This window comes from Lepidochelys kempii, chromosome 6 (genome assembly GCF_965140285.1).
Source record: "Lepidochelys kempii isolate rLepKem1 chromosome 6, rLepKem1.hap1, whole genome shotgun sequence".
Lineage (NCBI taxonomy): Eukaryota > Metazoa > Chordata > Testudines > Cheloniidae > Lepidochelys > Lepidochelys kempii.
This window is the reverse complement of record NC_136385.1, coordinates 15556620-15575923: the sequence shown is the minus strand read 5'-3', so window position 1 is coordinate 15575923 and position 19304 is coordinate 15556620. Positions and strand designations below refer to the sequence as shown.

At 48.2% G+C, this 19304-nt stretch overlaps 1 protein-coding gene across 1 annotated transcript; it reads right to left on the bottom strand.

The window, feature by feature from the left end:
- Positions 1-5709: 5709 nt before the first annotated feature.
- On the bottom strand, positions 5710-13705 carry LOC140913802 (zona pellucida sperm-binding protein 1-like). The gene is given in 13 exon segments (XM_078853495.1): positions 5710-5751; positions 5754-5833; positions 6371-6455; positions 7285-7435; positions 7524-7713; positions 7807-7934; positions 8846-8943; positions 9029-9213; positions 9880-10023; positions 10804-11108; positions 11110-11219; positions 11505-11626; positions 13513-13705. Coding segments are annotated over 13 exon segments (1833 nt in total).
- Between the last annotated feature and the right edge of the window lie 5599 nt (positions 13706-19304).

Here is a 19304-nt window from a genome sequence, read left to right as displayed (position 1 = left end):
TCTCTGCTGAGGTACCACATTGCACCATGGGAGTTTGGGACCCGGGGAACTATTGGAGCCAACTGGCAGAGGGCAAAGGGGTGTAAAGGGTTACAGAGATCACTGGGTCTCATGTCAACATACTAGTTTATCAAAGGGTGTTATGGAAGGTCTTTCCTGAAAGCCTGTACCCCATTGGTCCTCATAATCATTGCAGAATGTATGGATGGACAATGTGTAAGGAGATATGAATATATACTGAAAATTATGTTCTTCAGGTCTGTGACTTGGGGCGGGTCACCAGAAGGTGATAAAAAGTTTCTTTCAGACAAGAGACGCTTATCTGTCTGACCACATGTACATTAAAATCACAACAGATGCCCAGCTACAGTCTAAGCTGAATACTAGGGAAGGGAGTATGATATCTTCAAGAAAGGGAGTTTACAGGAAGAAATAAACAAGCAGGAGACTATCCTGTCTGCAAGTGAAGACAATGGCTCATTGGTACTATAACTGGGGGTGCAGCGATACACCCAGTTATCTTTCACAAGGGGACAAGCTGCCAGCTAGCTTGTGTTATGAACAGAAGATCACAGCTGTTTGATGCTGGGAGACAAACTTTGGCTGCACTAATCTTTATGAGACAGAGGAATGTCTTGTCAGTTAAGTTTAGGCTCTAGACAGCATGCTATGATTTTGTTTTATACGAAAGGTGTGGTGGGTCAGGCGCACACAGGCTCTGCTACCACTAAACCACTATGGCCCCTCCCCCTGAAGCGAGGGGGTAGGGTGAAAGCAGCATGGGGGTAGGGTGAGAGGATCAGGCTGGTGGGGGAATAGCAGATTAGGACTACACCACTGTTTGTAACCATTTGTTTCCATTAATTCTACTTGCTTCATCATGAATTTCTGATCTTTGTTAAATAAATTTATTTTTGTTTTTTCTGCAAACTTATCCAAGTGCTGTGTGTTAAGCAGAGCAGTGAGCTGAGGTGGAACTGGTAGGCTGGGGTGTACTTCTTTGGGAGTACCAGCTCTGAATTCTGTGAGCATCCAATGGAGTTGGGGCTGGATGCTCAGAGGTTGGAGCGTGCCTGTTAATCTGTACAGAGAGAAGGGGACCTGCAGAGACCGGAAATGTCAGAAGCTGTTGACATTGGGGAGCTAACCTACTGCAGGCACAGACAAGGCTGGCTCATGCTAAGGGCAGATGGTAGCAAAGTCTCCTACAAACCTGGGTACCCCAGCAAGCATCGCAGTGGCATAGCATCACAAGATGTAGTCTGGCTGGAGAAGAGGAAGTGTCCAGAAAGGCTTGGGGCTTTTTTTTTTTTTTTTAATTTGTAGTGAGCAAACAGCAAGAAGAAAATAAAGAAAAATTGGCACTCTCTAGCAGAGATCTAGTGGTCATACAAATGGCCATACTGGGTCAGATCAAAGGTCCATCCAGCCCAGTGTCCTGTCTAAGTGATCACTCTCCTGCCATCCATCTCCACCCTCTAACAAACAGAGGCTAGGGACACCATTCCTTACCCATCCTGGCTAATAGCCATCAATGGACTTAACCTCCATGAACTTATCTATTTCTCTTTTAAACCCTGTTATAGTCCTAGCCTTCACAACCTCCTCAGGCAAGGAGTTCCACAGGTTGACTGTTTGCTGTGTGAAGAAGAATTTCCTTTTATTTGTTTTAAATCTGCTGTCCCTTAATTTCATTTGGTGGCCCCTAGTTCTTATATTATGAGAACAAGTAAATAACTTTTCCTTATTCACTTTCTCCACACCACTCATGATTTTATATACCTCTATCATATCCCCCCTCATCTCCTCTTTTCCAAGCTGAAAAGTCCTGCCTCTTTAATCTCTCCTCGTATAGGACCTGTTCCAAACCCCTAATCATTTTAGTTGCCCTTCTCTGAAGCTTTTCTAATGCCAGTGTATCTTTTTTGAGATGAGACCAAATCTGTACACAGTATTCAAGATGTGGGCGTACCATGGATTTATATAAGGTCAATAAGATATTCTCCGTCTTATTCTCTGTCCCTTTTTTAATGATTCCTAACATCTTGTTTGCTTTTTTGACTGCTGCTGCACACTGTGTGGACGTCTTCAGAAAACTATCCACAATGACTCCAAGATCTCTTTTTGAAGTTCTTCACCGTCTGCTTTGGTCTTAACTATCTTGAACAGTTTAGTATTGTCTGCAAACTTTGCCACCTCACTGTTTACCCCTTTCTCCAGATCATTTATGAATAAGTTGAATAGGATTGGTCTTAGGACTGACCCTTGGGGAACACCACTAGTTACCCTGCTCCATTCTGAAAATGTACTATTTATTCCTACCCTTTGTTCCCTGTCTTTTAACCAGTTCTCAATCCATGAAAGGATCTTTCCTCTTTTCCCATGACAACTTAATTTACGTTGGAGCCTTTGGTGAGGGACCTTGTCAAAGGCTTTCTAGAAATCTAAGTACACTATATCCACTGGATCCCCCCCTGCCCACTTGTTTGTTGACCCCTTCAAATAACTAATAGATTAGTAAGACATGATCTCCCTTTACAGAAACCACATTGACTTTTTCCCACCCATTTATGTTCTACGTGTCTGACAATTTTATTCTTTACTATTGTTTCAACTAATTTGCCTGGTACTGATGTTAGACTTACCGGTCTGTAATTGCTGGGATCACCTCTAGAGCCCTTTTTAAATGTTGATGTTACATTAGGTATCTTCCAGTCACTGGGTAGACATGCTGATTTAAAGGACAGGTTACAAACCATAGTTAATAGTTCTGCAGTTTCACATTTGAGTTCTTTCGGAACTCTTGGGTGAATGCCATCTGGTCCCGGTGACTGGTTACTGTTAAGTTTATCAATTAATTCCAAAACCACCTCTAATGACACTTCAGTCTGACAATTCCTCAGATTTGTCACCTACAAAGGACAGCTCAGGTTGGGAATCTTCCTACATCCTCAGCCATGAAGACGGAAGCAAAGAATTCATTTAGTTTCTCCACAATGACTATCGTCTTTAAGTGCTCTTTTTTCATCTTGATTGTCCAGGGGGCCTCACTGGTTGTTTAGCAGGCTTCCTGCTTCTGATGTCATAACCAAAAACTCAAAAGGTACTTAAACATTTTATCTGTTCTTCAGAACTCCTTTTTTGGCTTTTCTTATTACATTTTTACACTTAATTTGTAAGTGTTTATGCCCCTTTTACACCTCACCAGGATTTGACTTCCACTTTCTAAAAGATGCCTTTTTATCTCACTGTGTTTTTTACATGGTTGTTGAGCCACAGTGGCCCTTTAGTTCTTTTATGGTGTTTTTTAGTTTGGGGTACACATTGAAGTTGAGCCTCTATTATGGTGTCTTTCAAAGAGAGTCCATGCAGCTGGCAGGGATTTCACTGTACTTTTTAATTTCCTTCTCATTTTTGCATAGTTCCCCTTACAGTGTTGGGCTGCTGAGGTGTTCTTCCCACTACAGGAATGTTAAATATTATGGTCACTATTTCCAAGCAGTCCTATTATAGTTACCTCTTGGACCAGATCCTGTGCTCCCTCAGCACTAAAATCAGGAATTGCCTCTCCCCTTGTGGGTTCCTGTACCAGCCACTCCAAGAAGTGGTGATTTAAAGTATCAAGAAATTGTCTCTGCACACCAACCTTTTGGTCAGAGGACTGACCAGCAGAATTGGCTGTACCTGCCAGTGGGTTGTTTGTTCAGACCTACCCTATTAGCTCTTCAGCTGATCCAGTCATGTTACCTGGGGAATCTCTCAACCCAAGCCTTAGGGTAATTGTACCCTTTGCAAGGAAGAAGTAAAAGGGACACAACACATCTGTCTAATTAAAGATTAGCACAAACCCAAATTGCTTTTAATCCCAGAAACCCCCAAAACAAGTGTTTATTAAGGTCAAGGACTTTTGTTTGGGGTGCTCTAACCCTTTAGCATGAGTTACCCATGCTCTGGAGGGAGGGTCTCAAGTGGCTAGCTATCCACCCATCACTGGGGATTCCAAGAGATGTCCCAAAGGTTACATCCAAGATTCCTCAGACCTGTCTAGCTCCTTTCTATTAGAAACTACTAGAAATCACATCAACATGTCCAGGAGAGAAAGAAAGACTTAAGGATTTTTAATGTTACAGGTGCAGGACTATTCCTGCATAACAGTTCATTAGTTGGCCTAAAAAAAAAAACAGACTTAAGCTCTTTTAAAATTGCTGACCATGGAAGGCAGCAGGCTCATGCTTGCATCTTATGGTCAACCCCCTACTGACTAGTTATGTAAGGCTGCCAGCTGCTTTTGGCAATAAACATAAGATATTCTAGTACTAGCCCTGGCCTAGACATTTTGCTGGGCTGTCAAAATCTGCCCAGTCATACTTCACCACTAAGATGCATTGGTGGTGTAGCACATGGTTGCTAAAGGCTCTCCCAACTCAGCAATGTTAAACACCTGGGCTCAGTTCTAAAGAATTTAGAGTGTCAGCTCTTGGCTGCTGTACACCTGGAATCTACTGCCCTGCACTTTTGACCTCTGCTTTGGAGGATCTGAATGGTAGTGGCAGCTGGCTATATCAGCTGCCTTTGCCCTTCACTCAGTGCATGGTGCCTCAGTCCTGGCATATTATGTAGAGGTCCTCTGAGGGTGGTAATGGAATTCTCCTAGGGACCTCTTTAGAGCTGAGCTCCTCTACTTTGGCCCTTAGGTGGTGTAGAGGGAGCACCTCTTCTCATGGATGCTTGAAGGAGACACTTGCAACAAACAGACACTTACCATAGTTGCAGATACACAAGGCTTGTTTCTTGCTCTTTGCAAGTTGAGCTATGGAAACTTGTGCTGGTTGAGGCAGCCTTGATGCAGTTAATATTTGCTTGGAGGGACTGGTGCATGCATGCAGTCTGAACTTGTGGGGCCTCTAGAACCTTAGAAGTCTACTCATGGGGCAGTGGGGAAGGATACCACCTTTGGTTTACAGAAAGATGCCATCTGCTATTTCTGATTACTACATGCCCTAGCCCACCCCAAGAGAATGAGGGCCACAAGTGACCAGTAGGATACAACCAGTTTTATTGGTTTTTGCTAAAATGTTCCTTCATGAGGGTTTTGGAACCCTGTCATCCAGCCTTTTCTCTTACAGAGCATGATCACAGCAGTGAGAATGGAGATCATAGCCAGCAGCAAGAGCCCAACCAGGAGCACAGGGGACAAATCTAGTCTAGAGACAGGATCTGTGGGAAAAGGAGATTATAGCTTACATAGGTGGCCAGGAGATTGTGAATCTAGGTATCCTACCATCCCCACCAGGGATGGTGGTTTGACTCCATCCCTACTCACTAATTCTAAATTGGATGCAGTTAGATTGTTCTTTGCATTACTCCCTGCCCCTTTGGGCCACTGCTATCCAGCAACTTAAATCCCAGCTACATGCTTTTGAATAGGACATCCTCAGCTACTCTTATCTCAGTCCTGTGTCCCCCACCTCTCCAAATAGGGGGGCATGAGTAAGAGCCAGGCCAGATGGGAGTCCATGCATCCTCTGCTGGTACCACCAAGCATCTAACCAGCTCCCTCCTACAAGGCAGGTCATTGATTCAGTCCCCACCTCACCCCTTCACATGTTGGCAAGAGACAGTGCCTCCTAATAAGACAGGACTGCCATGTGCCTGGCCATGGTGCCAGTCACCACTGAGTGGGGTGAGAGTTTGAGAGGAGAGTTACCTTCATTCCCATAGACTGAATCTTTGAATGCCTCTGGCCTGTCCTGGAAAAAAATTACAGGCCCATGAGAGCTCACCACATCGAGAGGCTCTATCCCATTTTGGATAGTCAGGAACTGACGGCCTCCTGGGGGGGCAGGGGGAGAAGGAGAGAGAATTAGAGAGTCTGGAGGCTCTTCAGGGTTGCCAGTAGGATGCAGTCAGCAAGCTGAAGCAGAGCTCACTCAGAACCAGCTGCTGAGCTGACAAGGAGTGATCTCTGCTCACACGTCTAGGCCTCAGGACTGTTCTGGAGACAGAACTAGGACTCTGGCCTGTGGAGTCCAAGGAGCGTTTACTGGTTCCTACACAGCTACAGGGGACAGTCAGGCCATTGTCCCATCATGGCTGCCAAAAGGATGGCCAGATGGGAAATCTGACTTTGTGGTCTGTGTCAGATGCATTGGTGTGAAGTAACTCAGTATAGCTATTTGATGCTCTTAGAAGCTGTTGAGTACCTTACTCATGCAGTTGATCCACTGGTCTGAGCGAAAGTTCATGCTCCTTGCCAACTTTCTAGGCTTAGAACATAGCTAATTGAGAGCTCTGGATAAGCTTCAGCTAGTGTGGGTCTGGCACCAGCAGCATGCCATATCCATGCCTAGCACAGAGAGGCCAGACTTACTTGCAGTCACCCCTGATGGGCATATGGTCTGGCAGGGCTCCAGCTGGGATGGTGAGCAGGCTGAGGCACTACAGAAGATGTACACCTAAACCAGACATGGCAGGAACCCAAGTTAGATAATGCACTGGCCAGTCATTCTAGTCAGCAAGTGCACAGCCTCAAACATGCATCTCCTAAAAAAGGACTGGCCCTGGCTGTAGTAGGAATGACTACCAAAGATAGCCATTCAGCCCCCTCCCCCACCCCTTTAACCTTCAGGGTCATGTTACTGTAATACTGGGCTTGCATCTTCACTGGGGAAGTCCCTAGTCATGGCATTCAGCAGAGGGCAATGCACCCTGGTATATCACCAGCCAAGCAGGTGCCAGTGTGTACAAGTCACTGGAGGAGTTCCTCCGGTGGATTTATTGGGCAGGCAAAACCTATGAGTAGGCTATTCTTGGATTGAGAACTGGGGTGGTATTTGTTCACCCCAAGGAGGCCCTACTCCAGCAGCTAAAGCTCCATGCTATTTTCTAATTGGTAGAAGGCTGATGCAGGTTGTGCTAGAGCTGCTTCCACCCAAGGTCAGTCTTGTACCCAGGCCAGCAGTGACTAGAACCATGCAGTTCAGTGGTCATAGGGATGAAGACCAATGTTCTTAGGATAGAGGAGCACTGCTCCTGAAGAGAAGAGGGGCTGCAGAACATGTGAGCCAGGTGCCCCCACATGCTCACCTACCACAATGTGAACAAGGTACCAAGATTCACCACACCTCCTTACAGGGGTTGCAGCCTGCACCACCCTCCAAAATGGAGCTTTTCCAGTTGGATGGGCAATGTTCTTCTTTCGAGAAAGAGGCTGTTTGGGGTCACTACCTTGGCTGTAGTAGGAATGGCTACCAAAGATGGGCATTCAGCCCCTCACCCCCTTACCAGTCCCTCAAGCACCATCTGGGCAGCAGAGTCCACAAAGGCAAAGGTGGAGAGGATGAAGCGCTGGTGGTGAGTTGGGAAGGGCAGCTCAGATGATGCAGGGCCCATGGGCACAAGCTGGGTTCTGTAGTTGTCTCCCAGGAACGGGCACCTAGGAACAAGGAAGGGTAGATTTAAGCAGGTTCCCAGGATTACCACTCCTTGAGAGCCAGTAATTCCCTTCACCCCCAGCCACTCACCCGTCCACCAAGATGGGCCACTGAGGCTGCTGCAGGGGGTTAGCGCTTGGGGTGGCCCAGCACTGGTGCAGAACCAGAACCAGGGACGGGTCTGTTCTGTGCAGGATGCGAACCTCCATGTAGACAGGGTCCCTGAGCACCTTCACCACAGGGTAGTCTCTCTCTGTGAGATAGGATCTGTAGCTCGGGTCTGTGGGGGAGAGGGTAGGAGGAGAGCAGAGCTGAGACACCTGTGGTCCTTCAGGGGGATGGGATCTCCGTGCTGGAGTGAGGGGTCACCTACCTGTGGCGATGTGCAGCTCAAGCCGGAGGGGTCCTGCCTGGGTGACTGGAGCAGGTGTGGGGGGCAAGAAGACCTCGACCTGGACTGGCAGAAAGTCACTGGCATTGTAGATGCACCGAGCATGGAGGCTGCACAGGAGAGAGGAGATGGAGCTGAGGTTTGTTAGCCAAGCTAAGGTGTTTTAGGAGTCACATTGTGCATCTTTACCCTCCCCCTGCCCTGAGGCTATTTGTACCCATTCAGTTTAAATGGCCACCACTGCTCAACATGGCAAGATCCAAGGGCCACTCACTGAGTGCATAAGATCCTACACAATTGCTCATTCTCAGCCCACTCAGGTTTTGGCCTTACTGCCTCAAGCAGTGATCTAGTCAGACTGAACCTGGTTGGCCGATTTAAGTCAGCACTTGGATGGAAGATATCCAAGTGAAGTCTCCAATGGAGAGTTGACAATTCAGTCATTGACACGTGTTCTTGAGAGTCAGCACCAAGTGAGTAACCTAGTATAGGGAGAGGTGGGCAGTCATTACTAGGAGATTCAGAAAGAGGCTCTAGTTACTCGCCATTAATTGCATGGTGGTTTGCCATAGTAGAAGCCATTACCCTAGTATCTCAGCCACATTTCAGTGTGGTTTTATTCTTCCTTCTCATTGAAATTGGACACACACACCAAGAGCTGGTCAAAAGTGTCAATTTTCTACAGAATATTTTAGAATGATTTTAATCAAAGTTAACCTTTGATGACAAATTCTAACAGACTAGAGTCCAGAATTTTGATTTCTGGTTTCCAGAGTCAGTTTTCCCTCCCACTGAAATGTAGAGTTGTCAAGCTCTAGTATTCGTTAGCAGTCCTGAACTGAAAGACAGTGTTTGGGGGGTACTGGAAAGTCAGCTGTCAACCAACTCTTAGCCCTGAGATTCTTTGGTCCTAAAAGAACTAGAAACTAAAGGGAGTTGACAGGTGGTTTATTAGATTCCTCAGAAAGAATGGATTTGTCTCACTGAAAGACTCTTCCAGGGCAGAAGTAGACCAACTTACGTGAAGGTGCTGTCCCGAGTGATGGAGCCCTCTGGCCCAGTCTGTATGTCAATGCCAGAGATCAGCTGATTCTCATAGATCAATTTGTCCCCAATCATCTGGAGGGGAATGGGAAACAGGAGGTGTTTAGTCCCTTTGAGAAGCAGAAAGGGTTCTGTGCTATGTCAGGGAATGTATTGTCACCTGGACTGTGGTGCCACATTGTGTGAGAGGGAAGTGGAAGAGCACAAAAGCTTCAGTCATCCTGATGGGGTCACACCCTGCCTGGGCATAGGCTAGCCGGACACTGTCCAGGATGATGGGGTGGTCAGACATGTCCTTGGAGGCCACCAGAATGAAGTGACCATCCATAAGGCACTGAACAGTGACTGCAACACAAAGGAGTAGGTTAAGCACAGCAATTGCAACCCAATGATGCTGGAACATGTGGGGGCAGGAACTCCCAACCCTTTATTACAAGCCAGAGTTAGGTTTGGGCACAGGCATACTGAGGGAGAGGCCAATATTCACCATGCCTCAGAACACAGGCTAGTACACCCCCTGTTTTATTTCTCCTTGAGTAGAATAGAGAAGGCTATGGAAAAGAGAGCTTGGAGCCAGGATATTCCCACAGTGGAACCCCAGAGATAAGATGGATTCTTTCCACTTATTTTGCAGTAGCAGAGCTCACACTGTAGGCCCTTCATAGACTGAGGTTTCTCAGGTGTTGAGTGTTCAGGCTTGTATTCTTGAGCCATTTCCTGTCCGCCCTTTACAGTTGGGGTAGTGGGAATTGTTGTGGAGAGCTCCCATGCTTTAAATGGGAAGGACCCCAAGCCTGAGTATGAACATCTATGGATGTACTTAGTTTACATCAACTCTGGGCCCTGAATAAGTGACCTGGAGACACTTTCCATTCCCTGCTTCTTCACCCTGCCCAGTGGAAATGGAATGAGGCAGCTGACTTGTGGCCTAGCTCCCTCTTCCAACTGAGTGTTATCATGTTAACATGCCCTGAGCAATGTGGGCCAGAGCTCCTCCAGCTGGTCCCTTACCTGTGTTTCCATAGTAGCAAGGAGTAGTTGGGTCAGTCCCATCATAGCAGCAGCCAGCCTGGAAGCAAGCAGCTTGGTCAAGGGCATTTGCACAGGGGATCTTCCCAGCCACCACTTGGCACTGCTCCTGTGTTAGGCGGGCACCTGGAAGATCAGGTTAGAGACAGTACTGAAGATTGTTGGGAGCACAGTACATGGCCACTTTTCTACTCCAAGATACTTTTGGGTACCACTGATTGTGTGGAGAGGTCATCTGGATCCCTCTCTGGCCTGGTTAGGGCATGCCTCAGGACCAGGGCCCCAGGAGATAGTGGGGTGGTAGCTATAATGGTGAAGCTTGCTCTAGTAGGCTTCATTTGTTTGGTCTTCTCCCACAGCTACTGTCTTTACCTATTTTCTTATGGTTTTTAGACTAGCTCACCCTTATTAGGCCTCATTGGTAAACAAGTGAGCACTTGTTTCTGGTTCCACATCTGTTTTTACTGAGTATGGTTTCAACTTGGTCCTTGAGTTGTATCAATAGGCCTTTTCATTTAGACCAATTCAGTCTGTCTCCTTTATCCCTTCCCTGTGTTTCCCCCATCACTACTTCATGATGTTATGAACTTTCACATATTTTACAGTCAATCTCACAATTAGAGTAAGTTTGCAGACCCAATCACCACAACAGGTTACACAATACCCATGGACCTGACACCACATGCTCAGATCCACACCACTCCCAAGCACATTAGTTACAAGAAAGGTCATAGTTCTGGTTTTATCATCCAGCCCTGACACAAACCAGGATAGTTCTCGGTAGAGGCCTCAGAGTCAGGATGGGCTAAGTTCTGAATTTGAAGGTGTTCTGCAGTATCTTGGGCAAGGGTGAAGGGCCAAGACAGCTTCCCTGAATCCCAGTGGAGGAGACACAGGAGAATGTACCTATATTACTCAGTGGAGGATAGATGGGCTGGGGCACCGGGCGCACCAGGCCCGGCTGGGGCACCGGGCGCACCAGGCCCGGCTGGGGCACCGGGCGCACCAGGCCCGGCTGGGGCACCGGGCGCACCAGGCCCGGCTGGGGCACCGGGCGCACCAGGCCCGGCTGGGGCACCGGGCGCACCAGGCCCGGCTGGGGCACCGGGCGCACCAGGCCCGGCTGGGGCACCGGGCGCACCAGGCCCGGCTGGGGCACCGGGCGCACCAGGCCCGGCTGGGGCACCGGGCGCACCAGGCCCGGCTGGGGTTAAGTCACATTCAGTGGGCTTGGGGCAGGTCAAGTTAACATCATGGGTGGCAGCAACAGCCCTGGTGCTCAGCAGTTCCTCCACTCGGACCTGCAGGTGGTTACGGCCATCCTGTACAGAAAAGGAAGTAGAAGTATTAGGTGTGTCAAACAACCCTGAGGCATTAATAGAACTAGGTGCAGGGGGACTAGTAGGGAGCCAATAGCTGTACCTCTCTGCAGGGGGTTATGGAAGAGGTCAGAGTAAGATTACTGTGGGCTGTCCAACTAAACACTTCATGGCTGCAATAGCTCAGTGACAGTTTCTGGACCAGAGCCAGGGACTGTGCTTTGCTGGGATGCAGGCACACGTCTTCGTAACAGGATCACAGAGAATGCCATGAGGTCAGAAACTCACCTTCTTCAGCACATGACAGCCATTGTAGCCTGCTGAGAAGGTCACCACCCCTTCTTGGTTAGATGTGACCCAGTGGAGGCAGATGGAGCAGTTGGTAACCTCAAAGGCTGTCCCAAACTCATCTGTGGAGATAGCATGGAAGTGGCAGGAGAAGTTTGACATGAGAGTTCCTTTGGCACCCACTCCCCACCCCAGTAGTGCAGAAGACTAAAGTCTCTTAAGTACTCCTATTTGGAGGAGGGATAGTGGTCCACTACATTGTGGAGTCTCAGTGCAGCTCAGGGAGACCTGATCCTAAAATGGGGAGATTCCCCATTTATAAGGGATCAGCTGACTCTCAAGTGAGGTTTTGGGACATAGCCCTTTCAGAGCACTGCAGTGACTCCAATGTCAAGTTATCCCACAAGACAAGCCTAGGCCACATAAGCAGCTGAGAACTCAAAGCCAATCCTTTGGGAGGTTACAAGAAGGCTTGTGTCCTCTGCCTTCTGTCCAGGCCTCACAACTGAGAGGCTTATTTTGGAGCAGGAGCATGTGCAATAACATAAGCTAGAAGGAAGAGAGTTAGGTCTGGCACCAGTCTGTTTAGGCCATCCAGATACAGCCTAGGATATTCACAGGAAGTGCTGTGTGGCATAAAGGAGAGTGTCAGTTCAGAGTAACTACACCTGTATTCCCTCCTTGTGGTCCCCTGAGGACATCCACTCTAGGCCCTCAGCCATCACCTCTCTTGGGCAGAGGCCTGCACCTCTGAGCCTCCTGACCAGTGTGTTCCCTGCCTACACAGCAGTATCCCCAGCAAGCCAGACTGCCTAAATGGCCAGCACCTGCACTTTCCTTTCTTTCCAATAGGTAGGGTCTTACCAAATTCACAGCCATGAAAAATGGTCACCAACCATGACATCTGGTCTTGTGTGCTTTTACCCTATACTATACAGATTTCATGGCGATACCAGCATTTCTCAAATTGGGGGTCCTGACCCAAAAGGAAGTTGCAGGTCACAAGGTTATTTTAGGGGGTGTCACAGTATTGCCACCTTCAGTTCTGAGCTGCCTTCAGAGCTGAGAGGCTGGAGAGCAGCAGCTGTTGGCAGGGTGCCCAGCTTTGTAGGCAGCGCCCCACCAGCAGCACAGAAGTAGGAATACCACACAACCCCCCTCTTCCCCCATGCACCCCTTTTTGGGGCAGGACCCCTACAGTTTCAACACCACAAAGATTCAGATTTAAATGGCTGAAATCATGAAGTTTCTACAATTTTAAAAAATATATGACTGTGAAAGTAGCCAAAATGGACTGAATTTGGTAGGGCCCTAGCTATGACCAGTGTATTGCCAGCTGCTGTAAGTTACCACTCAGCATCTTCTAAGCAAGCACATTTATTCTTGAGACAGAGGAGATGTTAAAAAATAAGACCCTACATGCATGCAAAGAAGCTGACCAAAGGTCACCGCAACTGCTAACTCAAGCTCTGGTAGGTGTCACTCCTTCAACCTTTCCCCAAGCATCCCCCCCAAACCCTTGGTGAGACAGGTCTGTCCCTTTGCTGAGTCAGTTTAAACTCAGGCTCTTTATCTAGCAGTCCTTTCTTGGTCTATTGGTCCCCAGAGAGCCCAGTTTGAACTAGTGTATGGGAGCCTCTCCAGGGGAGAAGGCAAATCAGCCAGATTGCCTAATGGCCATCCACTGTTTAGTTCCTGGAGGAGCTGCAGTAGCCCCTCCCCCATGAAGGGGAGCATAAGTTAGCCCTAGACCAGTCATTAGGACAATGGACACTCATATTTAATTCAACAAAGCCTCCCAAGGATATGCAGGAAATTGCCCTATCAGACTAGCCCATGAGCTCAAGATCTAAGGTTAACAGGCAGACCAGCTGAGATCATGGCAAAAGGAAGAGGTCACATCTCTTCTCCAGCCTGCCCAACAGAAGTAATTAAGTCAGAGAAGCTCCCAGTTAACACCATTAGCAGATGGAAAGGCATAGGAGGACCCCTCCAGGCAGCCACTTACCCACAACTTTGAAGCGGACAGTGCGGCCCTGGCTGGGAAAGACCAGCAGCTGCATCCCATAGTCTCCACAGTCATACTCATATCCATGCTGCAAGACAGAGAAACTGACCCTGCGGAAGTCCCCCTGCCCAAGGGCTGTCCCTAGGGACCAGAGCAGCACTAAGCCCACAAAATGCCTATAGCCCAGCCCCATAGTATCAGGCACTGCTAGTAAAACCCTGCCCAGCAGCCACTTCCCATACAAGGAAGCTGTGGGACTGGGGCTTTATAGGATCCGTGTGGGAAGAGGAGGGGTGTGAAGCATGAGAGCAGAGAGGCTGCACCTGGGGAGCTCCCTGCTGCTGCTGAGGGCCAGGTCACAAGTGCAAAGCTCAGGGGGAAAAGAAAATGTCAGCAAAGCTCCTACCCCCATCTTCAAATGCAACCCCAGCCTCCTGCCTTCCTCCCGGTTCTTGTTTTGATATTGTGATGGGAATTGAAGTTTCCTTCTCCACATGATCTTTTTCTCCACTCTGTTTCTCTGTGTTCCTCTTTCATGTAGTGGTGCAGATCTGTGCCTGCCATGCAAGTGACTGGGGGTTGATCCTCCAGTGAGGAGGCGGCATGTTTGATGAGGTTGCCTGCGATAGCAGGGTATTGCACTTTATGTCCCACAATTTCCTTTCCAGTCATATATTTTCCTCCCTTGACTACATTTATTCTCTTTCCCTCCTCCACATCCTCATCCCTCCAAGCTGCTCAGAGCTCTTGATATACATTCATTGAGTTTCACTACACCTCTGGTGAGAGAAATAAGTATCATTATCCCCATTACACAGATGGGGAAACTGAGGCACAGGGCGGCACAGCAACATGCCCAAGGTCACAGAGGGGGATTAGCGTCAGGCTTGAGATTAGACCCCAGGGGTCTTGATTGCATGTGCCGTGCACAGACCAGGAGATCACACTGCCCCTCTTTCAACATGAAAGTCTGAAAACCTCCTCTGAGGGGAGCATGACCAGAATTGAAAACAAAAAGGTGAATGGAAGAAACAGGAGAAAAGAAACTCAGCTGGTTTGCTAATATTCTTCTTAGTTTATTTCCATTTTCCATCCAAGGGTTGTATTTTGAAAAAAGCATTGAGATTCCGTCTTTTAAATGACACTTTTCAAACCTATGTAGTGTGAAAAGCTGGACACAGCAACCAGTGCCTAGATGTGATGCTGATTGGTGCCCTAGAAGTGCCTGGGAGAAATACAAGCAGTTTGGATTCCTTCAAATGCCAACAATTTCCTGCTCTACTGATAAGGGACCCTCTCCCCACCCTTTTCCTTCTTCCCCTTCCTCTCCCACTCCTGCACATCTGAATAAGCTGACCAGGTTGGGCTGGTTCTTCACTCCCTGCTGCTCCAGGTTGTCTGGGACTTTCAGTTCCCAGCCCTCATACAGCAGATTAATGGACCCCAAGTCACCAAACTTCATCTTCTGCATGATCTGCTTCTTGAGCTGATTAACTGGAGATTGGCTTCCATGCACAGTGTTCTCTAGTCTATGCAGATGATGTTCAGGATCACCCAGGTGTTGGTCGGTGGTTCAGGGCCAAAGGTGAAGGGTTGTGGGTGGGCGGCCTTTTCCAAGGGAGCCTTGCAGACATGGGTGGGATAATCCTGCAGCACTGCTGAGCAGCCGTCCTTCTGACTAACCTAACATGACAGGTGAGGAGCAGAAGAATTGGAGACATTATCACCAGAAAATGCCTATTAGGGTGTTATGCCCAACTACTGCACCCATCATGCTCACCTGCTACCCCCACACATTCCACCTGCTACACCCAGTATCCCCCCCAACCCAGCCATTATCATTACTTATTATTTTGTAGCGCCCAAAAGTGTGTTTTGCATTTCCCTGAAACAAATACAGACACAAACCTTGCCCCAAGAGGCTACTGATCCTAGCCCTTGTCTACACTAGGGATTTCTCTTGGTTCCAACCCTTGGCGTCTTTCACTATTATGCTTTCCTTTTGATGGACTTGAAGCATTTCTCAGCATGGATCCATGTAGGGTATGTCTACACTGTACACTAAGCCTGCGTCTGTGGGATCCAGGCTTATGGACTCCGTGTTTCCAAGCCTGCACTTGAGCATACATACTGCACTGTAAACCTGGGTTTATAATTGCTAGACCCAGGTCTCTCAGCCACGCTAATACATCCATACCACACTACGCAGACCTTCTGACTCGGGCCTGTGCCTTGAGCGGTGTCTACACTGCAAAATGATAGGACTTGGACCTGAATCGCAGTAGGACTTGGGCTCTGACCCACCTCCCTAGCAGGGTCCTAGGACCCGGGTCCTGAGTGCTTGCTGACCTGAGTCAGACAGATTTGTGTGTGGACAGGAGTGGGGCTTGGAATCAAACCCAAGTCAGACATACCCAAAGTCTCACCACACTTGTTCTATCACTGAGGCAACTGAGGATTTGAATCCAGAAATAACATTACAGAAACAACTGCCTTCAAACAAATTCAAGCAATTCAAACAAATCCTACTGGGGTGGGGTGGGGTGGAGTGGGGTGCGGGGAAAGAAACCTAAACATTCACAAGGTGAGGATTTTAGACCTGATTGAGAATCAAGTGGCTCCTTTTACCTAATTTTTGGCGACCCAGATCGGTCTCAGTCTCAAAGGCACAAAGATCATAGAATCATAGAATCATAGAATATCAGGGTTGGAAGGGACCCCAGAAGGTCATCTAGTCCAACCCCCTGCTCAAAGCAGGACCAATTCCCAGTTAAATCATCCCAGCCAGGGCTTTGTCAAGCCTGACCTTAAAAACCTCTAAGGAAGGAGATTCTACCACCTCCCTAGGTAACGCATTCCAGTGTTTCACCACCCTCTTAGTGAAAAAGTTTTTCCTAATATCCAATCTAAACCTCCCCCACTGCAACTTGAGACCATTACTCCTCGTTCTGTCATCTGCTACCATTGAGAACAGTCTAGAGCCATCCTCTTTGGAACCCCCTTTCAGGTAGTTGAAAGCAGCTATCAAATCCCCCCTCATTCTTCTCTTCTGCAGGCTAAACAATCCCAGCTCCCTCAGCCTCTCCTCATAACTCATGTGTTCCAGTCCCCTAATCATTTTTGTTGCCCTTCGCTGGACTCTCTCCAATTTATCCACATCCTTCTTGAAGTGTGGGGCCCAAAACTGGACACAGTACTCCAGATGAGGCCTCACCAATGTCGAATAGAGGGGAACGATCACGTCCCTCGATCTGCTCGCTATGCCCCTACTTATACATCCCAAAATGCCATTGGCCTTCTTGGCAACAAGGGCACACTGCTGACTCATATCCAGCTTCTCGTCCACTGTCACCCCTAGGTCCTTTTCTGCAGAACTGCTGCCTAGCCATTCGGTCCCTAGTCTGTAGCTGTGCATTGGGTTCTTCCGTCCTAAGTGCAGGACCCTGCACTTATCCTTATTGAACCTCATCAGATTCCTTTTGGCCCAATCTTCCAATTGGTCTAGGTCCTTCTGTATCCTATCCCTCCCCTCCAGCGTATCTACCACTCCTCCCAGTTTAGTATCATCCGCAAATTTGCTGAGAGTGCAATCCACACCATCCTCCAGATCATTTATGAAGATATTGAATAAAACCGGCCCCAGGACCGACCCTTGGGGCACTCCACTTGATACCGGCTGCCAACTAGACATGGAGCCATTGATCACTACCCGTTGAGCCCGACAATTTAGCCAGCTTTCTACCCACCTTATAGTGCATTCATCCAGCCCATACTTCCTTAACTTGCTGACAAGAATACTATGGGAGACCGTGTCAAAAGCTTTGCTAAAGTCAAGAAACAATACATCCACTGCTTTCCCTTCATCCACAGAACCAGTAATCTCATCATAAAAGGCGATTAGATTAGTCAGGCATGACCTTCCCTTGGTGAATCCATGCTGGCTGTTCCTGATCACTTTCCTCTCATGCAAGTGCTTCAGGATTGATTCTTTGAGGACCTGCTCCATGATTTTTCCAGGGACTGAGGTGAGGCTGACTGGCCTGTAGTTCCCAGGATCTTCCTTCTTCCCTTTTTTAAAGATTGGCACTACATTAGCCTTTTTCCAGTCATCCGGGACTTCCCCGGTTCGCCACGAGTTTTCAAAGATAATGGCCAGAGGCTCTGCAATCACAGCCGCCAATTCCTTCAGCACTCTCGGATGCAACTCGTCCGGCCCCATGGACTTGTGCACGTCCAGCTTTTCTAAATAGTCCCTAACCGCCTCTATCTCCACAGAGGGCTGGCCATCTCTTCCGCATTTTGTGATGCCCAGCGCAGCAGTCTGGGAGCTGACCTTGTTAGTGAAAACAGAGGCAAAAAAAGCATTGAGTACATTAGCTTTTTCCACATCCTCTGTCACTAGGTTGCCTCCCTCATTCAGTAAGGGGCCCACACATTCCTTGGCTTTCTTCTTGTTGCCAACATACCTGAAGAAACCCTTCTTGTTACTCTTGACATCTCTGGCTAGCTGCAGCTCCAGGTGCGATTTGGCCCTCCTGATAACATTCCTACATGCCCGAGCAATATTTTTATACTCTTCCCTGGTCATATGTCCAACCTTCCACTTCTTGTAAGCTTCTTTTTTATGTTTAAGATCCGCTAGGATTTCACCATTAAGCCAAGTTGGTCGCCTGCCATATTTACTATTCTTTCGACTCATCGGGATGGTTTGTCCCTGTAACCTCAACAGGGATTCCTTGAAATACAGCCAGCTCTCCTGGACTCCTTTCCCCTTCAAGTTAGTCCCCCAGGGGATCCTGGCCATCCGTTCCCTGAGGGAGTTGAAGTCTGCTTTCCTGAAGTCCAGGGTCCGTATCCTGCTGCTTACCTTTGTTCCCTGCGTCAGGATCCTGAACTCAACCAACTCATGGTCACTGCCTCCCAGATTCCCATCCACTTTTGCTTCCCCCACTAATTCTACCCGGTTTGTGAGCAGCAGGTCAAGAAAAGCACCCCCCCTAGTTGGCTCCTCTAGCACTTGCGCCAGGAAATTGTCCCCTACGCTTTCCAAAAACTTCCTGGATCATCTCAGTGACTGATAAAAAACAGGGTCAGGGATAAGAGAAAAAGAGGGGGAAATGGTGAGAATGTGAAAAGGGAGAAAAAGGGGAGAAAAACAAAGACTGATAAAGAGAAAAGCTGGATTGTTCGGGTGGCAAGTTTGCAAAATTAAATAAACTCAACTTTATTTTAAGCTTTCTTTTGCACTGTTGTCCTTGTTCCTCCTTCACCCCTTTCTTTCAAGGTGTCCTTGTTAGTCAGCAGAACCACCTCACCCACTTACCTTAGGTAGCAGCTGACCCATATCCACAGTTTATTATTCTGATGGCTCTAGCCTGGCAGTTCTGCTGTGCTGTAGGGTTACCATAAGTCCGTATTTTCCTGGACATGTCCAGCTTTTTTGGTTCTTAAATCGCCATCCGGGAGGAATTTTTAAATATCTAAAAACGTCTGGGATTTTGCCATTATTATTTTTCCCCAAAGAAGAGTTTATCATTCAAGAAAGAGAGTGAATGTTGATCATTTGAGAAGGAAAGTGAATGTTGATCCCTCGAGAGAGTGCCTGCTTTTCCCCCCCTAGCACCCAGCGCTTGCGCCGTGAAACAGCTGTTTTGCGCAGCTGGGAGGGAGGGGGGAGGAGGGGGAATGCAGTGCGCTCAGGGGAGGAGGCAGAGCCAGGGCGGGGATTTGGGGAAGGGGTCCAATGGGGCAGGGAGGGGGCGGAGTTGGGGCACGGACTTTGGGGAAGGGGT